The 19,626-nt window shown below is 41.0% G+C and overlaps 1 protein-coding gene and 1 long non-coding RNA gene across 4 annotated transcripts in view; one reads left to right on the top strand and one right to left on the bottom strand.

Moving 5' to 3' along the window:
• FSHR (follicle stimulating hormone receptor) overlaps positions 1 to 19,626 on the bottom strand; it is a 179,942-nt gene that overhangs the window by 12,641 nt on the left and 147,675 nt on the right. For all 3 annotated transcript variants that reach the window (XM_078444441.1, XM_078444443.1, XM_078444442.1), the window contains 4 exons: positions 16,274 to 16,345; positions 14,810 to 14,887; positions 9,795 to 9,863; positions 9,611 to 9,685 (listed from right to left, as the gene is read on the bottom strand). In XM_078444441.1, the coding sequence (XP_078300567.1) occupies positions 9,611 to 9,685; positions 9,795 to 9,863; positions 14,810 to 14,887; positions 16,274 to 16,345 (294 nt within the window). The remainder of the gene's footprint in view (positions 1 to 9,610; positions 9,686 to 9,794; positions 9,864 to 14,809; positions 14,888 to 16,273; positions 16,346 to 19,626) is intronic.
• Positions 1 to 19,626, top strand: part of LOC144615922 (uncharacterized) — a 151,706-nt gene that overhangs the window by 111,496 nt on the left and 20,584 nt on the right. The gene's annotated exons all lie outside the window — the stretch shown is intronic.

Here is a 19,626-nt window from a genome sequence, read left to right as displayed (position 1 = left end):
GATTACATATATGTAATACTGATGTATATTTCACTTAGTCCCCTCCTTGTTAGTATTGACAAATTGGATAAACTTGGTATCTGTTACTCAAATTCTTCTGTATGCTTCCTGATTTTTTGCTTGCTTGTTCTATCATTACTGAGAGAAGTGAATTAAAATCTCCAACTATGATTTTGGATTTGTATACTGCTACTTTTAGTTTTGTCACGTTTTGCCTTATATATGTATGAAATACTTCAGGTACATGGAAATTGAAACTTTTTAGATCTTCCTGGTGACTTGCTTTATATCTAGTAATATTTGTCTCCTAAAGCTTTGGATGTTTCTTTGCTAATTGCTCCTTGACCTCCAACTGTTGGAGTACCCATGGGCTCAGAGCCTAGACTTCTTTTCTCTATTTTCACTTAATCTGTGGGTCTAGTCATCTAGTCTTACAGCTTAAACACCATTTATATGTAGATGGATCCCTTATATTTATCTCTAGATTGCTCTCCTGAACTGCAGACTCTTACGTTCAGCTGCTTCCTTAAAATCTCTTCTTGGATGGGGCGCCTGGGTGGCTCAGTCGGTTAAGCCTCCGACTTCAGCTCAGGTCACGATCTCACGGGTCTGTGAGTTCGAGCCCCGCATCGGGCTCTGGGCTGATGGCTCAGAGCCTGGAGCCTGCTTCCGATTCTGTGTCTCCCTCTCTCTCTGCCCCTCCCCCGTTCATGCTCTGTCTCTCTCTGTCTCAAAAATAAATAAACATAAAAAAAAAATAAAAAAAAAATCTCTTCTTGGATGGATGTCTAATGGGAAGGCCAAACTTTGGATATTAAAACTGAGCTCCTGATTGTCCCTCCCAAACCTGTTCCACTTATGGCCTTTCCAGTTGGAAAAACTTGTAAGTCATGCTTGGTGCCTCTCTCTCTCACATTCCATATGCAAACCCTCAACAGAATATCTTGGCTTTATTTTCCACACATGCCTGGGATTTAACTATTTCTCACAACATTCATTACTATCACCATAAGGTAAAAGTTCTGGCATTCCAAGGTGTCTTCTCTAAATTATCTCCTAAGTATTTTGATTCTTGAGAACTGGGGTCCCTGGAGATAAGAGCCTGACCCATAAACCTTCAACCCTGTGCTAAGTCTTCACATTCCACTGGTAGATGATCCAGCTGTCCTGGCCTGCTCTCCACTTATACTTCCTATTGGTCCAGAGCTTCTCAGTATTTTTCTCTGCCCTAGAAAATCTCTTTAGTTTCTGTTTTCAACACAATTGTTCCACTGACCAGTTCTGCTATTGACACTCACTCTGGGCTCTGAGTTCACGTTCTTGTTTCATCTGGCTTTTTCCTCCCCGCTCAAATGTGGAAGAAAGCAAAAACTTCATTTTGTCTAAAATAATTCAAGGCTCCATTCAAGGAATGAGATGAAAGTATAAAAAGTCCTTCAGGAACAATTGAAGCCAGGGCAATCATTACCTGCCATGAACATTTTTTATATTTTTAAAAGCAATAAATATAAAACAGAAAACTATTTTTTCTTAGATATGCACCTCCCTTGAGTTCAGAATATAAAAAATATCACATTAAATGAAGATTTCTGAAACAAACCAAAAAAAACACCCCAAATGATTAGCTTCCATGGAATGCCCTCCTCTTATACACTGGGGTAGATTAAAGATGGCTATAAATTCTTTACATTCTTTCCATACAGGGTCTATTTGCTCTTCCCTTGAATTCAGGCTGACCTACAATGTCTTTGGATTGTAATAGCATACGATGAAAGTGTTGCTTTACCAGTTCTAGACCTTGCCTTTAAGAGTGCTGACAGCTCCTATATTGCTCTTAGAGAGCCCTAAGATGCCATGAAAGAACTCTAAATACCCTGAGACTGCTGTGCTGGGAAAAGTCTAAGCTATGTGTAGAGATCCCAGAGAATGAGATGAAATGCTATCTGTGTGTGTGCACGTGTGTGTGTGTGTGTGTGTGTGTGTGTGTGTGTGTGTGTGTAGAGAGAGAGAGAGCAATAGGAAGGAGGACAAATGCACAAGGCATGTGAGTGAAGGGGACTACTTGGAAATAGATCCCCCAGCCTTACTACCTGACTTGATGTCACTTGGATCAGAGATAGGCTACCCACTTTTCTGAAACACTAGATTATGAGCAAGATGGGATGATTATTTTGAGTCAGTAAGTTTCAGAATAGTTTCTATGCCATAATAGGGATCCAGAATAGACTCCCATGGAAGTCTCTGTGATTCTGTCATCTCCATAATTTTTAACAGTTGTAGAGATATTTTTCCTTGAAAGCCATTAAGAGTGCAATAGTATTATATCCCATGGATCTTATGCCTTTCTCACCACTTACTAGCTTTTATTTTATATGCTAGCTATAAAAAATATTTCTTTTATGTTTATTTTTGAGAGACAGAGTGCAAGTAGGGGAGGGGCAGAGAGAGGGAGACACAGAATATGAAGCAGGCTCCAGGCTCTGAGCCATCAGCACAGAGCCCCATGCAGGGCTCTAACCATGAACTGTGAGATCATGACCTGAGCTGAAGTCAGAAGCTTAACCAGCTGAGCCACCCAGGAGCCCCTATATGCTAGCTCTTTGTACTTGGATTTTCTCTCTGCTTCATGGCAGAGGGCTCCTTGCATTCTCACCAGTGACTTTCATGTAGTAAGCACCCAGAAAATTGTTGATTTGTTTGAAGATCCACTGAGAAGTGACGCTGAATAAGAATATGGAAAAGGAAGAGCTAGGTCACTCCAGCCAACTGTGTTGTCCCCTGACTTCCAGCAGTTCCAAAGAATCTCCCACCTTGTGTTATCCCTTCTATCATTTCAAACAATATGAAATGATATTTAATACCATGAAATGATATCATGAAAAAAAGTATGTTCATGTATGTTTGTTTTGTCTGCTCAGATTTCAAATGCTCTGAGAGCCAGGATTATTAAGCTACTTACGGGTTATGCACTGTATCTAGCACAGTACTGGGCTCTCAATCTATTCAGAAGATAGTTATCTGATTAGCAGAGATGCTTCATTATTAGGATCATAATGCAAATCAGAGAGTGGAGCAAGTCTTACAGGACAGTCATTCTAAAAGGAGAAGGCTGTTGGGGCACCTGGGTGGCTCAGTTGGTTGAGCATCTGACTTTGGCTCAGGTCATGATCTCACGATTCCTGAGTTCAAGCCCCACATTGGGCTTGCTGCTATCAGCCTGTCAGCACAGAACCCGCTTCATATCCTCTGTCCCCTCTCCCTGCTCCTCTGTTGCTTGTGCTCTCCCCTAAACAAAGAAATATTTAAAAACAATAAAGGGAGAAGGCTGTGGGGCAGACTGAGAGAGGAAATCTGGATTTCAAAGTTGCTCAGCAAAGCGGTGACTGAAAGTATCAAAGGCACCAAGGAAGGGAGCAACCTTGTGCATATAGATGTGTATGATAGATAGATAAATAGATGTGTATGAGAGAAGCAGCAGAATCATGTATTGGGTGGATTGACCTGACTGCAGTCCATTACCTAGGTGTTAGACTGGGAATCCTGGTTGGGAAGTTTTGGTGCCTTTCTGCCTGCTCAGTTTTCTGGAGCCAGCTCCTTATTACAGCTACGGAATATGTGATCTGTTGTCATAAGTGCTAGGTGGCTTTGCTGCTATGAGGCTAAAATATCTTGTCAGTGACCTGGGATCTGGATCTTCTGGTGGATGTTGAAAGGAGGGAGTGGTTGGTAAGAGACAAATGTAGAGTCACTTATAGTTCAGTAAGGCCAGTCTTCAGGAAAGTGGTTCCTGGGTGATAAGGGAAATAAAAGTCTTTATAGAAGTATTTACTTAAAGCTTGCTGGATACTTGCTGTAGTGAATAAACATGGGACCTGTCAAGACTTTCAAATTTTGGACTGACAGAAAAATGTTTCTGATATCTGCATGGATTAAGAAAAATCCATAGAAATTTATATCAGCAGGAACAAAGATAAGTGGATAGTGTTGAGTGTGGTTTGAGACTTTACTACTAGTATTTCCATTTTTGCTCTGTGTTCCCCTAAAGCTTTATCTTTTTCCTGGCTACAATCTTTGTGCATGGATTGGAAATCTATTGTTAGATTTCAATTTCTTTGTAAAAACATTTTCCATGCCTAAGATGTGAATATACAGGGATGGGAGTGGGGTAACAAAATAAGACATTATCAGTTACTCACATCTTCATGGAAGTGGATTATTACGACTATTGGCCAAAGGTGGGCTTAGAGAGAACACAAAGCATGGCAAGTGAGGGGTTTTCAGAATGGTGATTCTGGGTAACCATATTGTGAGGAGTAAAGGGATGGAATTAGATCTCTGAGCCTTGAAAGCCAGGTGGAAGAGTCTAGAATTTATAATGAGCAAAATAATGGCTTACTGAAAGCTGTAGTTTTGTAGGATTAGTCTTGAGAACCTTGAACCTGGAACATAGCAAGTGCTTATAAATACTTGTTAGGTAAACTGGAAGGAGAAAGGATTGAAGGGAGGGAAGGGATGAAGTGGCCATTGCAGAAATTCAGGCATAAGTGCTCTCTTTGCCACACACCACCACTTCATCTGTTAAAGTCACTGTATCACATGACAAAGACTTATTCTGCTCTATTAGCATAGCCTCCTGAGGAAAATTTCTGTAGAGCATATTGTTCTGGGCAGTAACATATCTTCCTTGACCAGAATGAGATACTTAAGGGCAGGCACTGTTTATTTTTAAATTTCTCCATCCCTTACACCTAGCATAGTACCAGATACACAGTAGGTGCTCAAGCAACATCTACAAAATGTAGGACATGTATGACCCAATATACTCAGTGAATAGCTGAGAAGGTTTATTACTGACGTCGTTCCTGGGGCTGGTGAGCTGGACAAGGCGGGGGCATGGCTAGTTGTGGGCTTGTGTTTTTAATCGTTGTCTTTCAGGCTGGTCTAATGACTGCAGTCTTTCTTTTTTTAAGATGTCACTTCGGTTAACATTTCAGCACATACTATATTTGGCAGTGGCTGTTTCTGAGAATTTAAATCCTGAAAAGTACTAACAGGAGACATAAGGGGATGATGGCTGGCACTGAAGAGATTTAGTAATCCTAAATTGTTTCAACATTGTTACGATTCCTGATTTTGAGACACAAAGCAAAAAGGGAGACAGCTGTCAGTAATAAGGTGCTGAGTCAGGAGAGGCAGGAGTTAAATTGCACTCTGTGCCCCATTTAATAAAGTGTGTTATAGCCAGTGCCACAAATTTGATTTGAACAATTTCTATTTTTCCCAGCAAAGATGTTATTACAGGTCAATCATTTCCATAAGTGAGAGCACATTTCTGGTGTATACTACACTGACAGATGGCTAGAAGACCTCTCTTTCATGATCCCAGGCGGAATAAAAAGGCAATTTACTATCTATAGGACTGTGGGTACACTGGTAATGGAAGAGAATAGTTCTTATACAAATAACTCAGTGTTTGAATCTGAACTATCAAATGATTCTGAGCTATAGCCAAATCAATTTGATAAACCATCAGAATATGATTGTACTGGCTCCAGCCTACAAAGGCAATGCATTAAATTTTCCCCACAGGAAACAGTTACCCAAGGAAACAGCAATTGCTTGATTGCTTAACACACACACACACACACACACACACACACACACACACCCCACACAAAACTTGAGTTCAGAATATCAGGTGAAAACTCAGATGGTCAAGACACCAGAGGGGGAAATCAAGGTGCTAGGCTGCTCCTCTGAAACTCAGTGGAGCTTGTCTGTGTGCCCCTGGCTTTTTCCACATCTATTTCTATTTGCGATGGAACAGCTCACCCTTGTACCTTCAGGTGTTCAGAGGTTCCCTGTTTTCATTCAGCTGAAAATTTTTGCCTTCAATAAAGGAGTTATCATTGGTTTGGGGACCCTTCCCTTGGCTCTCTTGGAATCCCTTGCACGTATCTACTGTGAGGACAAAAAACTGAGTCTGTTGGGGAGGAAGACTGACCACAGTTTGCTTGTGGAGGAGGCATCCCAGAGACAGGAAGAAGTTTCCCAATTCCCAGCACTGGTTCTAGTGCAGTGATTTTTGATGTGCTCTCCAGACCAGCAACATCAGCTTCACCTGGCAGGTTATTAGACATGCAGGTTCTTAGGCCAACTCCTGACCTGATGAATCAAACTCTGGGGGTGGGAATCAGCAGTCTAGGGTTTTACAACCATGCCTGGTGATTGTGATGCATGATCACACTCAGAACCACTTACACCCGAGGTGCTTATAGCTGAGCTCTACTCTGCAACTGCCTTCTTCAAACTTAGCCAAGATTTGGCTCCTCTCCAGGTACAGCCTGATTGTTGATGAAGAGGGCTGGCCCCTTGCCTTAATTCAAACTTTGAAGGGCCGTCTTAATTCCACAGTTCCCCATGGGGAGCTGAGGCTTCTGTTGCAAATGCATTGCAGTTCAACTTCCCTCTTAGCCTGATTGTGTTCTCAGCAAGTCCTTCCCTCATAAACTAATAGCACTCCTCAGTAAACCTCCTGCATGCAAACATCCATATCACAGTCTTATGTGGGGGGAATGGGAATTGGATCCAAGACATAGAGCCGTAGCCTGAGCATCTACTGAGCACTAAGTGATCTGCACCGTCTGTACTCCTCCTGTTCATTAACTCACAGCACCTGAGGTGGGCTAGTTTGCTGTACATGCCTAAACAAGCAACTCTCAGGCCAGGGTTTGGCTGGGGTTGGCCTATCAGTTTGTAGATTAAGAGATGGACTAGGCCATAGAATCCAAGTTCAGCAAGCAGAGGCTGGAAAGACATCTGCAGACAAACCTGAAAACCCCAGAAAGGAGGCTTGATGTTTAGGTGATCAATCCTCTTGCCCCTAAGGGGAGAAGAAGGAGACTAGCAATTATAGGCTGGGCTTTCAGCCATCATCTTGCACATATATCCTCATGCATTGGGGTGAAAGATGTGGGAATGTATTATCACTATCAACCCTTTTAAGTCATGGCAAGTGCTTCATAATTCCTTTGGATTTTCTATAAATGTTATCCACTTTATTCTGGCCAGATAGGTTCCTGTGGTAAAAGCATTGAAATATGCACTTGTAACTTGAGGACTCTGTGGAGCTGCCTGTGATGGTGACATCCCTCTTCCTGCTGGCATTTGTGGGAGGGCTGGCTGGGGGATTCATGTCTGTGTTCTCCATTAGACACTTGGATGAGACACATGGCACAGTGCCTCAGCCTGGGACTTGCTTATGCACCTGTAGGAGATGCTCTTCTGTGCTATTTGCATTTATCATTTACTGGTGTTCTTAGGCTGGGAGTCTGGTGCTTACAATTATTCCTCCTCTATTTTAGTTCGCAGCCTATTGTATAACTTTCAGATGTTTGATTAGACATACTTATGTGCTTTAGACAACATGATATGGTGGGAATACATGGACTGTGAGGCAGAAGACCTAGTTTCCGGTCTAAACTCTGCCAATTACAATAGCAGTGTGATGTTTCATGGGTCTCTTTCAACTTCTGGTTCTGGTTTCCTGGATATTGAGCTCACGGAGGATCCAGTCCAACTTGAATGTTGTCAGCAGAGTGGTTAAGGTGCTATGATTTAATAGTATACTCAGTGCAAACAACATATGGAAACCTATACCATCACAGACACATGCTGCTGTGACAAACAGAGGTGTGTGTTTAGGAACATTCAAAACCCTTAAGACTTTTAGGTAAGTGAAATTGCCAGACTTCTCTGGTGGTGGTCAAAGACATCAACAGCACTTTCTATAAGTCTGTTGGTCTCCCAAGTACTTGAAGACGAGGAAACAGTAAGATTACAAATTTTAAGTATGTGGTATATTAAAGCACATGGATGGTATTCCTGGCATTCCCTATTTGTCATGCCCATGAACTACTTGGTACTTCATAACACACATCATGACCTGTCGTATTACGATGTATATTATTGTCTGATTCTCTTTGGAGAATATAAGCTTTCTGTGAGGAAGAACTTTCTGTGAGGAAACCAAGGCTTAGAGAGATGAAGGAATGGTTTTAAATCAAAGTAGTCTTCTCTGGCCTCTCTGCTTTCATCATGCCGATACTTTCTTCTTTTGCATATACTGCCCATCTCAAGCCAGCCATACTGAAATAATCATTGAACTTTTTCGAGTAGAGTCCTATATATGGGTCAAACACATGCTCTGTCATGAATAATAACCCTCTGGAGTTTCTGCTCTACCATACGGGCTAGTGCTAGAGAGACACTATATTCCAGCCTGAAGGAGAATATAAGCTTTTGGGTGAAAATTAAAGTGATGATAGATGGGAGGGAGGTAGATAAACACACACATGGGAACTGATATTGACTGTCAAGAGGTTCAGGCTAGTGGCTCTCAAATGCCTAAATTTACCTTAGGCAGGCCACAGAAGGATCACCTAGTAATACTTGAGTTTTTTTTATATGTTTGCTTATTTCTTTGCTCACTATTTTTTCTTGCATATGACTTCTTCCTTCTGGGTTCCTTCCTTCCTACAATACATTTATCAGTAGATGGAGTAGGTCTTGCTTAGAGCCCAGGAAAACACACGTTTTTAAAAAAGCTCTTGGAGATTGGGGTCCCTGCAGCCATAAAGGCTGTCGAAGTCACAGGAGGAAGAATTCACTGTTGACTGAGGTTGTCAGGGAAGAGGTGGCAGTAAGCATGACCCCTGTGGAGGGGCAGGGGCCGATGAGCATATGGGCAGTCCCTCATGGAGAGATTGAGATGAGGAAGCAACACCAGGAGGAGAGGTCCTCATGCTGGGCTATGAGGTACTGGATGAGTCCCAAGAGGTCTGATTTAAGGCAAAGATGATCCAAAAATAAGTGGTGTGTGGGGATCTCTCAGGGGAGGAAACTCCTAGACATTGAAGGTGAGGAAGGAGAACTGTGCTTTCCCTTTCATGGAAGGAATGTATAGCAGAGTTGTTAAGAGTCTATGCTATGAGTCAGACCAGTTTGATGTTAAATGCATGCTCCAAAGTTTCAATGGCTTTGGGTGAGTTAGTTAACCCCTCCAGGGAAGTCAGTTTTTCCTTCTCTAAAATGGGAACAATAGCTCCTCCTGCAGAGGTTTTATAAGGATTAAATTTGAAAATGCATCTTAAGCTTTTAAATTTTTTTTTTTTTTTAACGTTTTTTATTTATTTTTGAGACAGAGAGAGACAGAGCATGAATCGGGGAGGGGCAGAGAGAGAGGGAGACACAGAATCGGAAGCAGGCTCCAGGCTCTGAGCCATCAGCCCAGAGCCCGACGCGGGGCTCGAACTCACAGACTGTGAGATCGTGACCTGAGCCGAAGTCGGACGCTTAACCGACTGAGCTACCCAGGTGCCCCGCATCTTAAGCTTTTAAAACACTGAGGCTTGGTAAGGGCTCATTAAATATTTGTTGTTGTTATTGTTGCTGTTATGTGGATCAGCTTAAATTGTCCCTGTAAGTCTTTGTAGATAACACAAATAAAAATTGCCAGCTCTGTATGGGAAGCTTCTCTGAATTGGAGAAAGTTGACTTCTAAGTTATACATGTTGATATGTAGCACATGGAAACAGGAGAAGCTACTTACAGAATGACTGGTCCAGAGGCTCCCTGGAAAACATCATTAGGCAATTCTTCCAAATTAATGTTATCACTTAGATTCCTGGGGATGGAGATGAGGAAAGAAGGGAAACACGAAGCCACATAAAATATCACTGTTTTAAGAGCCATTTCCCTCTAAATGGCCTGGAAGGATAGTCAGGGCTACTTACAGCTCATCTAGTTGGGTTCCATTGAATGCACAGTTGTGTATTTCTTGAATGCCATTCTTATTCAGCCATCTGAAATAAAAGGCCCATTAAAAAACCAATAATGTTAGATGCAAACAATACAGGGGGTTTCATAATTGGAAGCACTGGGGCAAGGTCAGACATTGCAGGTTATTGGCATAAATAAAATGCCACCCTTAAAGCTCAGGGACAGGAGTGGGAAGGAGGCTGATTTATCACTATATAACCTATGTGATGCTTGAAATTTGTATAATGAGCATGTATTACTTATTCAGAAAAAAAATGTTGAAAAGGCACACTTAGGCCTAGCACCTGGATCCTGTAAGGTCTTTGCACACATTATTAGTGGGCAGAGACCATGCCATGGGGGGATAAGACAAAGATCTCTGCCATCCTGCAGAACTGAAATCATACCATCATTGGACAAGTGTTTATAAGACAAAGAACATTTTGTATCCCCTTTCTCTAAGATCTTATGTCTCTCACCCATGCTCATCCATAACAGCAGGCCTGGCTGTCATCAAAAAGTGATCTAATTAAGCTGTCAGACAACCTGAACATCTCCTGTGACCCATAGGGACCTGGTTATTGAAGGCTTGTGGAGGTGGCTCTGGGTTAAGCCAGAAAGGAAGAGAAATCAATTACAGAGACTGGGCTGCGGCAGGGCACAGTACTGTGAGTGGGAGCAGGAGGGGGCTTTGAGGTTGTTGGGGGCTGGATGTGGAACAGTCATCCTGAGTGTGCAGAGGACGGTGAGCAGGTCTGCCTGGATAGGGGAGCCCAAGGACACCTTGGGCTGACAACACAGCACTGCTGTGCTCCTGGATGGATCTGAAAACAAAAACAAAATCGAGGTTGGGAGAGCTTAGCCTGAGGAGCCTTTGACCGCCTGCTCTTGATTTGCTGTCAGGTTCTTTTTCCTGTCAGGCTCAGTGGGTTTACAGTGTTTGAAAAACCGAGCCAGAGAGGCTCCTGCATGTTCAGGACTCTATTTCCTGGCCTGCAATGGGTAACTAGAAACACTTAAAATCACAGGACAGCAACAGTATGTTTTTTTCCTTTTTCCTGACAACCAGTATACCTAAAAAAAAAAAAAAAAAAAAAAAAAAAAAATCCAGACAGGAACCAGATAAATCTTCTTAAAACATAAGCAACCAATTGGTGAGTTCTGATGGCCAAGAAGTGGCTATACACCCCCACACCCCACTAACCTTGCCACTACCTGCCTACACCCCAGCTCTCCAGCCTCCTGACTGCTTTGTGAACCTGTTCCCAGGTAGTGAATTGCTGGAGCAGCTGCCCCTAACCTGTGGGATGTAGGTCCCTGGGATTTTGGATCAAACACAGGAAGATTAGCGAACTTCTTCTGTAAAGGGCCAGGCAGTACATTTTAGGTTTTGTGGGCCAAGAGGCAAAATGGAGGATATTACATAGATGCTTTATACAGGCACTTATAAAGCAATGTCACAAATGTTTCCACTAAATTTAAAATGTAACAACAGAGTAAAAATTTTTTTGTAATAGCGGTCTATTGAAAAGAGTGGATTTCTTGCTTTCTCTCTCTCCCCCCTCCCCACCTTTCCCCCTCCCCCTCTCTTCCCCTCTCCCTTTCTCTCACCCCCTCTCCCCCTCCCTCCCTTTCTCCCTCCCTTTCTCTCTCTCTTTCTCTCTCTCTTCTCTCTCTCTCTCTCTCTCTCTCTTTCTCTCTCTCTTTTTCTCTTTCTCTTTCTTGCCTGTCTTTTCTTGCCTGTCTTTTCTTGCCTGTCTTTTCTTGCCTGTCTTTTCTTGCCTGTCTTCTCTTGCCTGTCTTCTCTTGCCTGTCTTCTCTTGCCTGTCTTCTCTTGCCTGTCTTGTCTTCTCTTCTCTTTCACAGGATACCATTTTACTTAACTTACTTTCAATGGTAATGTTCCCTGCAATCAAAATGTTCACTTCTAAAAACTTGTACTAATTTATGGTCCAGGTTTGGCTGACCCTTCATCTAACACAAGGGGTATGTAAATCCAGATGGGCTCCAACTATGTTTCTGAACACAAGATAGTATTTTCTGTACATAAATTTCCTGCAAATAGATGTTGTTATGATTACATATCATAGAGGCTAATTTAGAAGAATTACTGTATTTGAAGTAACCTTTGTCTTTATGGACTTTTCTTAATCAATGGATACCATCATATGGGGAGAGGGGTAGAATTTTTTGATGTCAACAATGGATCTTTACACAAAAACCAAGTGATGCCCAGAACCTCTGCCCTGGGATTTACATGAGGTGGTAGCACTCAGCCACTAACAACGAGAAGCTGACACTTATGAAGTATAACTCTTAGCCTCTTAAGAGAGACAATGATCATTTTAAAGCCTGATGATGATGACGACAAGGACAGTCTGGGCACCGTATTGACTAATGAATAACTGGATCATGGTTTTCTCGAATTTTTACACATAGGTAGCTTTAGTAGAGGCTCAGGAGCTCCAGAAGCAGAAATTGCCCTCAGCCTGAAGAGTGAAGGTGCTGGGGGTGACCTGGCGTATTAAAGCTCCCTGGGGTAGGCAAGAGAGATAGAAACCGGTTGAGGAAGAGAGGAAATGCACATGGAGTGAGCCTTTTCTATGGCTGGGATGTGTGGGAGCTGATAGACCTGTAGCCTCATTTAATTTTTCCCCAAATCTGAGGCCATTCTGCTAGTTGGCCACGGCTAGGTGTTTTCATTCAGACCCTCTGGTTGCAGGGTAGGGGTGGGAAAGGGCTCAGAGGCCTCAACATGGTGGACATTTAATCACTCATTTTCCTCTGAGTCACTAGCCAAGTATTTGATAATCCTTCATTACTGGGTTTGAAAAAAATGTGTGTGTGTAATATTTATATGTATGTTGTATATGTACAATAAAGGTATTTTTAGAACAGGGCCTCAGGATTTTGAAAAATGCCAGTGCATAGAAAATGTTATCAGTCCTCTGTGCCATTTTGCCATGCTTCCTTTTCTGAATATTCACAGGGGGAGAAAGTGGCCCTGCATCCAGAGGTAGCACCCAAATTAAGAAAAACTGGAGTGTTAAGCTGTGTTGAGTATGAATTTTCTGATTCTATTATCTATGGGTAAGGACCATCTGAGGTCAAGAAAAGATCTTGTTCTCACAAAAATGAATTTATCCTTTAGAGATATGTCTGAGAAGTATTGACTCTCAAGAAAGCTCTCCTCTTTGGGAGAGTATGCTCTTCTGTCTTGTGTTCTGGACAAAAATAATGCCTTGCCAAAGGAGAAAACAGTGGAAATATCAGCACACTCCCACTTAATGATACATTTTTATAAAATATTCTGTTAATAGATTTGCCACATGATAACATTAAGTGACTTTGAATCACTAGATTTAAAAATGACACCTGTGTTAAGGCAAGTTTTAAAGAAGCACAGATATCCAGGGACAACTGATGACCTTTATCACTAGGCTCCTTCCATATGTAGGACGGCAGTCCATTCACTGTTGTTTGTGCTCTAACCCGCCAGGCTGATGTTACTAAGGTACTTGCTATTTTCCCCTTTTCCTTCTATCTCCCGTATTCTTTTTTTTTTTTTTTTTTTTAATCTTCATATCCTTGATGATTCTGTTTCTTCTGTTTGCTCTTTGCCTGGCTACATCCCACTTATCGTTAAAGCCTATCTTAGACACAACTTCCTTTCTCAGCCACCTTTCCCTCATTAAACTGTTCCTTCAACCCTCACATCACACGCCAGTCAGAATAAATTAATCCTTCTTCAGTCTTAGAATAGTTGCTTTTATTTTGCACACTTTTAGTTCTGTTTATATTTTAATTCATTTATTTTGCTTTCTCCTTCACTCATATTTCCCACACCCCATCAACTCATTCCAATACATGTGTACATAAATTCTGAATATCATCAGTGTATTAAAAGCAAGGCTTAGGTAGGACTCACTAAAAATTTTTGTTGTAATAGCATATGCTCTGAATACATGCCTTTGATTTTATTTTTTCCTTCACACTTGCAATTCCTCCACTAGTCTCTTTGAAACCTTTCTGTTGTTCTTTGTAATTAATTTACATCAAATGCTGTGCTTAGCTTTAATCTTCAATATTTCCTCATCTCTGTTTCTTCCCCCTTTCCTTTTTTGTATTGCTGAGTAGTCACTGAATCATGTTGCTGCTTTGAAAATGACTAAAATTCTTTCTTGGCTGGAACATACCTTTTGTACATAATGGAATATTTTGAAGACAAACAGACACACACATTACTATATTTTTTAAAAGTGCGAAAATTTGTGAAATGGAAGGATAAAATGCTTTCTTTACAGATGTAATGGCAATTACCAGTTTCACAAATGCCATTCTGTTAACCTAACTTTCATGGGTCCCACAAACTCTTGGGCAGACTCTAGCACTCTATTTCTTGGCCATTTTGGGGAGTGGGTAAACTGTCACACTGGCTCCTAATACAGGAGATTCCAAAGTAGTCCATCAATGGCACAGAGTGCATTTAAAAACATTCCCAAAAGTCAGAGGGAGTAACTCAGGCTCATTAAAAAAACGTGATTGTTCCAAGAAAATGAGAAGTCATCTTATGCCCAGCATGGGGTTGAATAGGAGCTGCTTGGCATGGTTATGAGAGAATATCTTTTGAATTCAGCCTCCTTCTTGATCTTTTTCTCTGGGCAACAAAAGCCTTGCCAGGCAATAACTAGCTTTATTGATGCATGAGTTCTTCTGTCCTTCAGAACAGATGTTGCATCACAGGAGACCATCACTCACAGAGCAATTTTAAATACTTGAATCGCACCACAGAATCATAAATTATTAACATGACTCCATGTTGTGATTCTGAAATGCAAAGATGGAAATGAGAGAAAAATACTGAACCAGACAGAAATTTAAATGGTGAAATGCCAAAGTTACCTAAACACAAAAGGAGCATCCTGTTAAGAAAAAGATGATTAAATGAAAAACCAAATATTACTCCACTGGAGTTTTTTTCTTTACTTACAAAATCATACTTTCAAAACTCAGCCCCATGAAAGAATTTCTTTCGACTGTGTGGATGTTTATATTATCTTGAATGTCTCTAGAAGAAAGAACAGGTACATTAGGTATTTATGCCAGCTCCACTCAAGTAACCTTCCAGCATTTAATTTCCTTGGCATGATGTGGTCTTTAGTTGAGGCAATGTTTGAACAGTTACTGTTTGGAAAGATGATGAGTTCAAAGTTAGGGAAATAAATGACCTCTAATTTATCTTCAGTATATCCGTTCTTAAAAGTGAAATTGCAGACATGCAGTCTCTTGTCTCTGAACATTTCCTTAGCTAATTTCACTGTGTTAAAGTTCTAGGAGTCTCCTTTATTATCCTTGACTGCTCAGTATGCCAAAGCTACCTTTCACCTCCAAACCAAACTTCTCCATTCCCTATAGTTGGGACTTCATCTTCCTCCTGTCTCAATCCCCCTCTCACAGCCAGTTGACCTCCTTTTCTACCTGGGTCACAGGAAAAATTGTAGCATTGATTTTTCTCTTCCTGAATGAAGGGGTGGAGAAAGTCTTATTTTTTGGTTTGTGTCCCTCATCTTCTCATCAAGCTTGACTGTTGGGTCAGATTTAACAAATAAACTGTATACAGAAGTGGTAAACTGCTTAGAACAATTGAGAAATGTTAAGATTTTCTTTTTCTCTCCCTTTTCCCCTTTGTCCTTAGCTCCTTATACCACTTCCCTACCATTTCCAGATTCTTACAATTTCACTATTGGAAATACACTTGGCACTACACACTTTTTTCCCCCTCTTCTTTAAAAATTCAGATGTCTTGGGGCACCTGGGTGGCTCAGTCGGTTGAGTGTTTGACTTCGGCTCAGGGCGTGATCTCACAGTCCGTGAGTTCGAGCCCCACGTCAGGCTCTGTGCTGACAGCTCAGAGCCTGGAGCCTGTTTCAGATTTTGGGCCTCCCACTCTCTGACCCTCCCCCGTTCATGCTCTGTCTCTCTCTGTCTCAAAAATAAATAAAGGTTAAAAAAAAATTAAAAAAAAATTCAGATATCTTGGGAAAAGGCAAATAGCTTATCTTGCTGACAGTGTGAATTTGTTTGTCAAGTGGTTTCTTTATGCCTAGTATAGTAGACTTCTGGAAGGAAGAGATGAGGGTGGGAGAAGACTGGGGTGGTGGGGTAGTTGTAGTGGGAAGGGCATGTAAATCACTAAATAGTGAAGAAAGAAGAGACTACTTGATTTGCTACAAACTGGTTGTGTTGATAACAGTCTTATTGAGGAGCCTGCTGTCTCCACACTGAGCTTAGCTGGCTTTCAGGTAAAACCAAGGTTGCTTGCTCTTGGCCTTACTACCTCTGCTTACCCAGAGTGACATATTTGGAGGATGTAGGCTAAACAATACATATTACAGGCCCAGTGGCTGTTGGGCAAGCATCTATTGATTAGGTAAATACTCAAGGAAAAACTTACAGTAGAACCTTTTGGAGAGATTGAATCTTGTGAACAGCTGGCAAGTGCTTAATACCTGTGTTGGATATTAACCTAGAGAGAGACAAAATAAGAGTGAGAAAAAAGTGAACATGGCTATCTTAACAACTGCTAAGGTATGAGCTTTCCAAATTCAAAATAACGATTTTGAGCTATCAGAAAAACCTACCAGAAAATCCCATAATATTCTTGACTCATGCTTACCTTTTCTATTTTAAGGCTGTGACCAAGGTCTAGCAAGGTATTGATTCCTTGGAGAAAATAAACTTATACTTAAGGCAGAAAGGGGCTGGTATGCCACATGCACAATGCTCTTTTTTTTTTTTTTTAAGGTAAGTTAACATGATCAAAAAGCAACTTGTAACTAGATAACAAAATGTTCCTAAATCACCCTTTGTTTCCCACCTTCACATATTCTTTGGAGAGCTGACCCCAGTCCAAATAATTCTGTTGAGATTAGAACATGAGGTTCTGTGCCCTTTGATGGAGTATGCATGTAACCTAAACTGCATCAATCAGACTGTCTCCTGGGAAGTGTTTGGAAGTTGATGAGAGCTGAGTCCGCTGGTGCCATCACCCTTAAGAGATAAACCATAAATTTCTGTAGCTGAAATATCCAGAACTATAATGGATCCTTCCCAAGGCCTGCTTGTGTTAGCCTGGGTTCCCCAGGAAGCAAGGCTTGAGAAGCCTGGGCTATAGATAGTATATTTGATAATGAGCTCAAAGAGTTTGTGGCAGCAGTAATGAAACAGGGAAGAAAGATAATCAATACAAAGATAAGTTGTTGAGTTGGCCACCGCTACTGGTTACTGGTCCTTTATGCCAATGACTTGATTTAGGAGATTTTCAAAATGGATCTGAGAGCTGTTGCTCTGAACTGGGGAGAAAGGTAAGCATTTATTTATGGACTATTATTTCCTTTTGGTCAGATGTGTCTCCATGGTGTTAACTCCCCACCTCTGACTTGCATGCCCTAGTGTCTAGTGGGTTCCTGCCAGGACAGAAGACCTAGGACAGGAAATGAGAGGTATACAAGGCTAAGCTAGGTGCAGTCCATTTGCACCTTCATTAAGCTGGTTGAATGTGAGTGGAATGGCTGCCACAGCAGTGGTAAACGTTTTGAAGTGACACATGAGAGTTGTTTGACACCTTCTTGTTCAGCATTTCCTTCTTTCTTGTGAGTTACTCTGAATCCTTCTAATACCTCCTCACTACCATTTTTCTTTTCTATGTTTGGCTGACCAACCAGAGTTGGTCTTGGTCATTTGCAATGTAAAGAATCTTCACTGGTACAGTCATCGTGAAGGATCATGTGTCCTTTTGGGTTTATGATGCTAGAGTAGACTTTGGTATCTTGTTCTTTGCTTCTAAACTCGGAGAGTCAGTAAATTCTGCTATGGGTTCTCTAATGGTTTTCAGATGTTTTGTTCCCTCTTCATTCTTATTGATTCATGGAGGCTCCATCTTGGTCAGTTCTGCTGATTACTTCAACAGCCCTTGATTGGTACTCCTTTGTTTTGATCAGTTTCTGTTCCTATGATTTTGCCTCTTCCAAAGTGTTATATGAGTGCAATTATATATTACGCAACTTTTTGAATCTGGCTTCTTTCATCCAGTATAATGCATTTGATATTATTCCATCATGTTGTATTTATCAATAGTTCATTGTTTTTTGTTGCTGAGTAGTATTCCATTGTAAGGGTGTATCACAGTTTATCCATTTATAAGTTGAAGGACATACAGATTGTTTCCAGTTTTTGTGATAATTAAAAAGCTGCTTTAAACATTGGTGGTGGTGGTGGTGTTTGTGTGTAGGCATGTACGTATTTCATGTGAAAGAGAGCAAGAGAAAGAACATTTTTCTTTATCTTGGATAAATACCTAGGAGTAGAATTGCTGAGTTGCATGGTAAGTATATGTTTAACTTTATTAGAATCTGCTGAACTGTTTTCCAAAGTGACTACCATTATGTGTTGCCATCAGCAGTGTATGAGAGTTCTAGTTGTCCCACATCCTTTGGTTATGTTAAAAAAATTCTTAGAATATAAAAGTAATAAATGTTGAGTGTGGGAATTATGGAAAATATGGTAACATTTAGAGAAGAAAGTAAAAATCACCTCTAGTTTGACCACCTGGAGAGAGTTTCTGCCAACATTGAGAGCTTGATGTTTCTATAAAAACAAATGGCTTTCATAGTTGCTTTCCACAATCTGAGAGTCTACTCATTATAACAGAAACATTGCCAGAAGTAAGTATCTACTAGCTTGACACAGCCCTATTCCACATTTTAATTTAATCATATCCGGCCATCTACCATTTTTAGATCTCTTCTCATGTATCTATGATGTATGCCCTTAATGAGATATCAAAGTAAGGACCATATTTAATATCCTCTGACAATCTATACAACTATGTGCAGATTTGGAATGTAGTATGTGCTCATAAAATATTGAGTTAATTGGTTGATGTTTCTAAAACATTTCTTGAATCTGTCACTGGGAATGTATAAAAATCCTTACTCACTTAACTTGTCTGCCATCATTGCTACCTGGAGTAATTAATCTGAAACAGAGGCAGGGAAGACTGCAGGCCAAGAATTGGTAGAACCTATGGGACAACTCTGTCATGAACTAGACACAACCCATTTCATCTCTTGAGACTGGAAAGGATGTGGAGTGTGTGAATATCAAGGTAGACATTCTATCAGACACCTCTATACTCTGCTTCATTCTCTTGGTCCATCTTTTACTCTAGCTGTTACCATAGCAACTAACTACACACAGACTTAACTTGACAGATATTGGTTGCAGCTATACTGATTGTCTCATTTTCTGCCCTGGGCTTCTTTGCCACCTCTGAGTGGGACACCTAAAGGGATCTGTTCTACCATTCAGAGACGTGTGCAAATTGGGAAGTGCAAGGGAGTTGGTACCCCATAGGGCAACTTTTGACTAGTGTTGAACTCCTGTCTTCCATTATGTGGGTAAAGAATTCTGAATATATTCTAAATGACACTTAGGAGGGACTCTAACATGAATGAATCCCAATTTTCTGGTGGTGATGAGCTGATAATACATTCCTAAGTTGGCTTTCCTTCTTTATTTTCTTCTCCTTAGTCATCCAATCTCTTTCCTTGGGTTTAGGTATAAAAATAAATTACTTGCATATAAGTTCTTCCTCAGATGTGTTTTAGAGAACCTAGGCTAAGACAAATACCAGCTTACACTGAATCTCACATTTACATAGATTCCCTGATGGTTGCTATTTCCTTTTACTCCAAATCTGTCTCTCCTTGCACCCTAGCCCTGTTTCTCTTCCTTCTTCTACTGTAA

The sequence above is a fragment of the Panthera onca genome, chromosome A3, assembly GCF_046562875.1.
Source record: "Panthera onca isolate mPanOnc1 chromosome A3, mPanOnc1 haplotype 2, whole genome shotgun sequence".
Lineage (NCBI taxonomy): Eukaryota > Metazoa > Chordata > Mammalia > Carnivora > Felidae > Panthera > Panthera onca.
The sequence above is the reverse complement of the archived record's forward strand: the minus strand, read 5'-3'. Positions and strand labels throughout refer to the sequence as shown.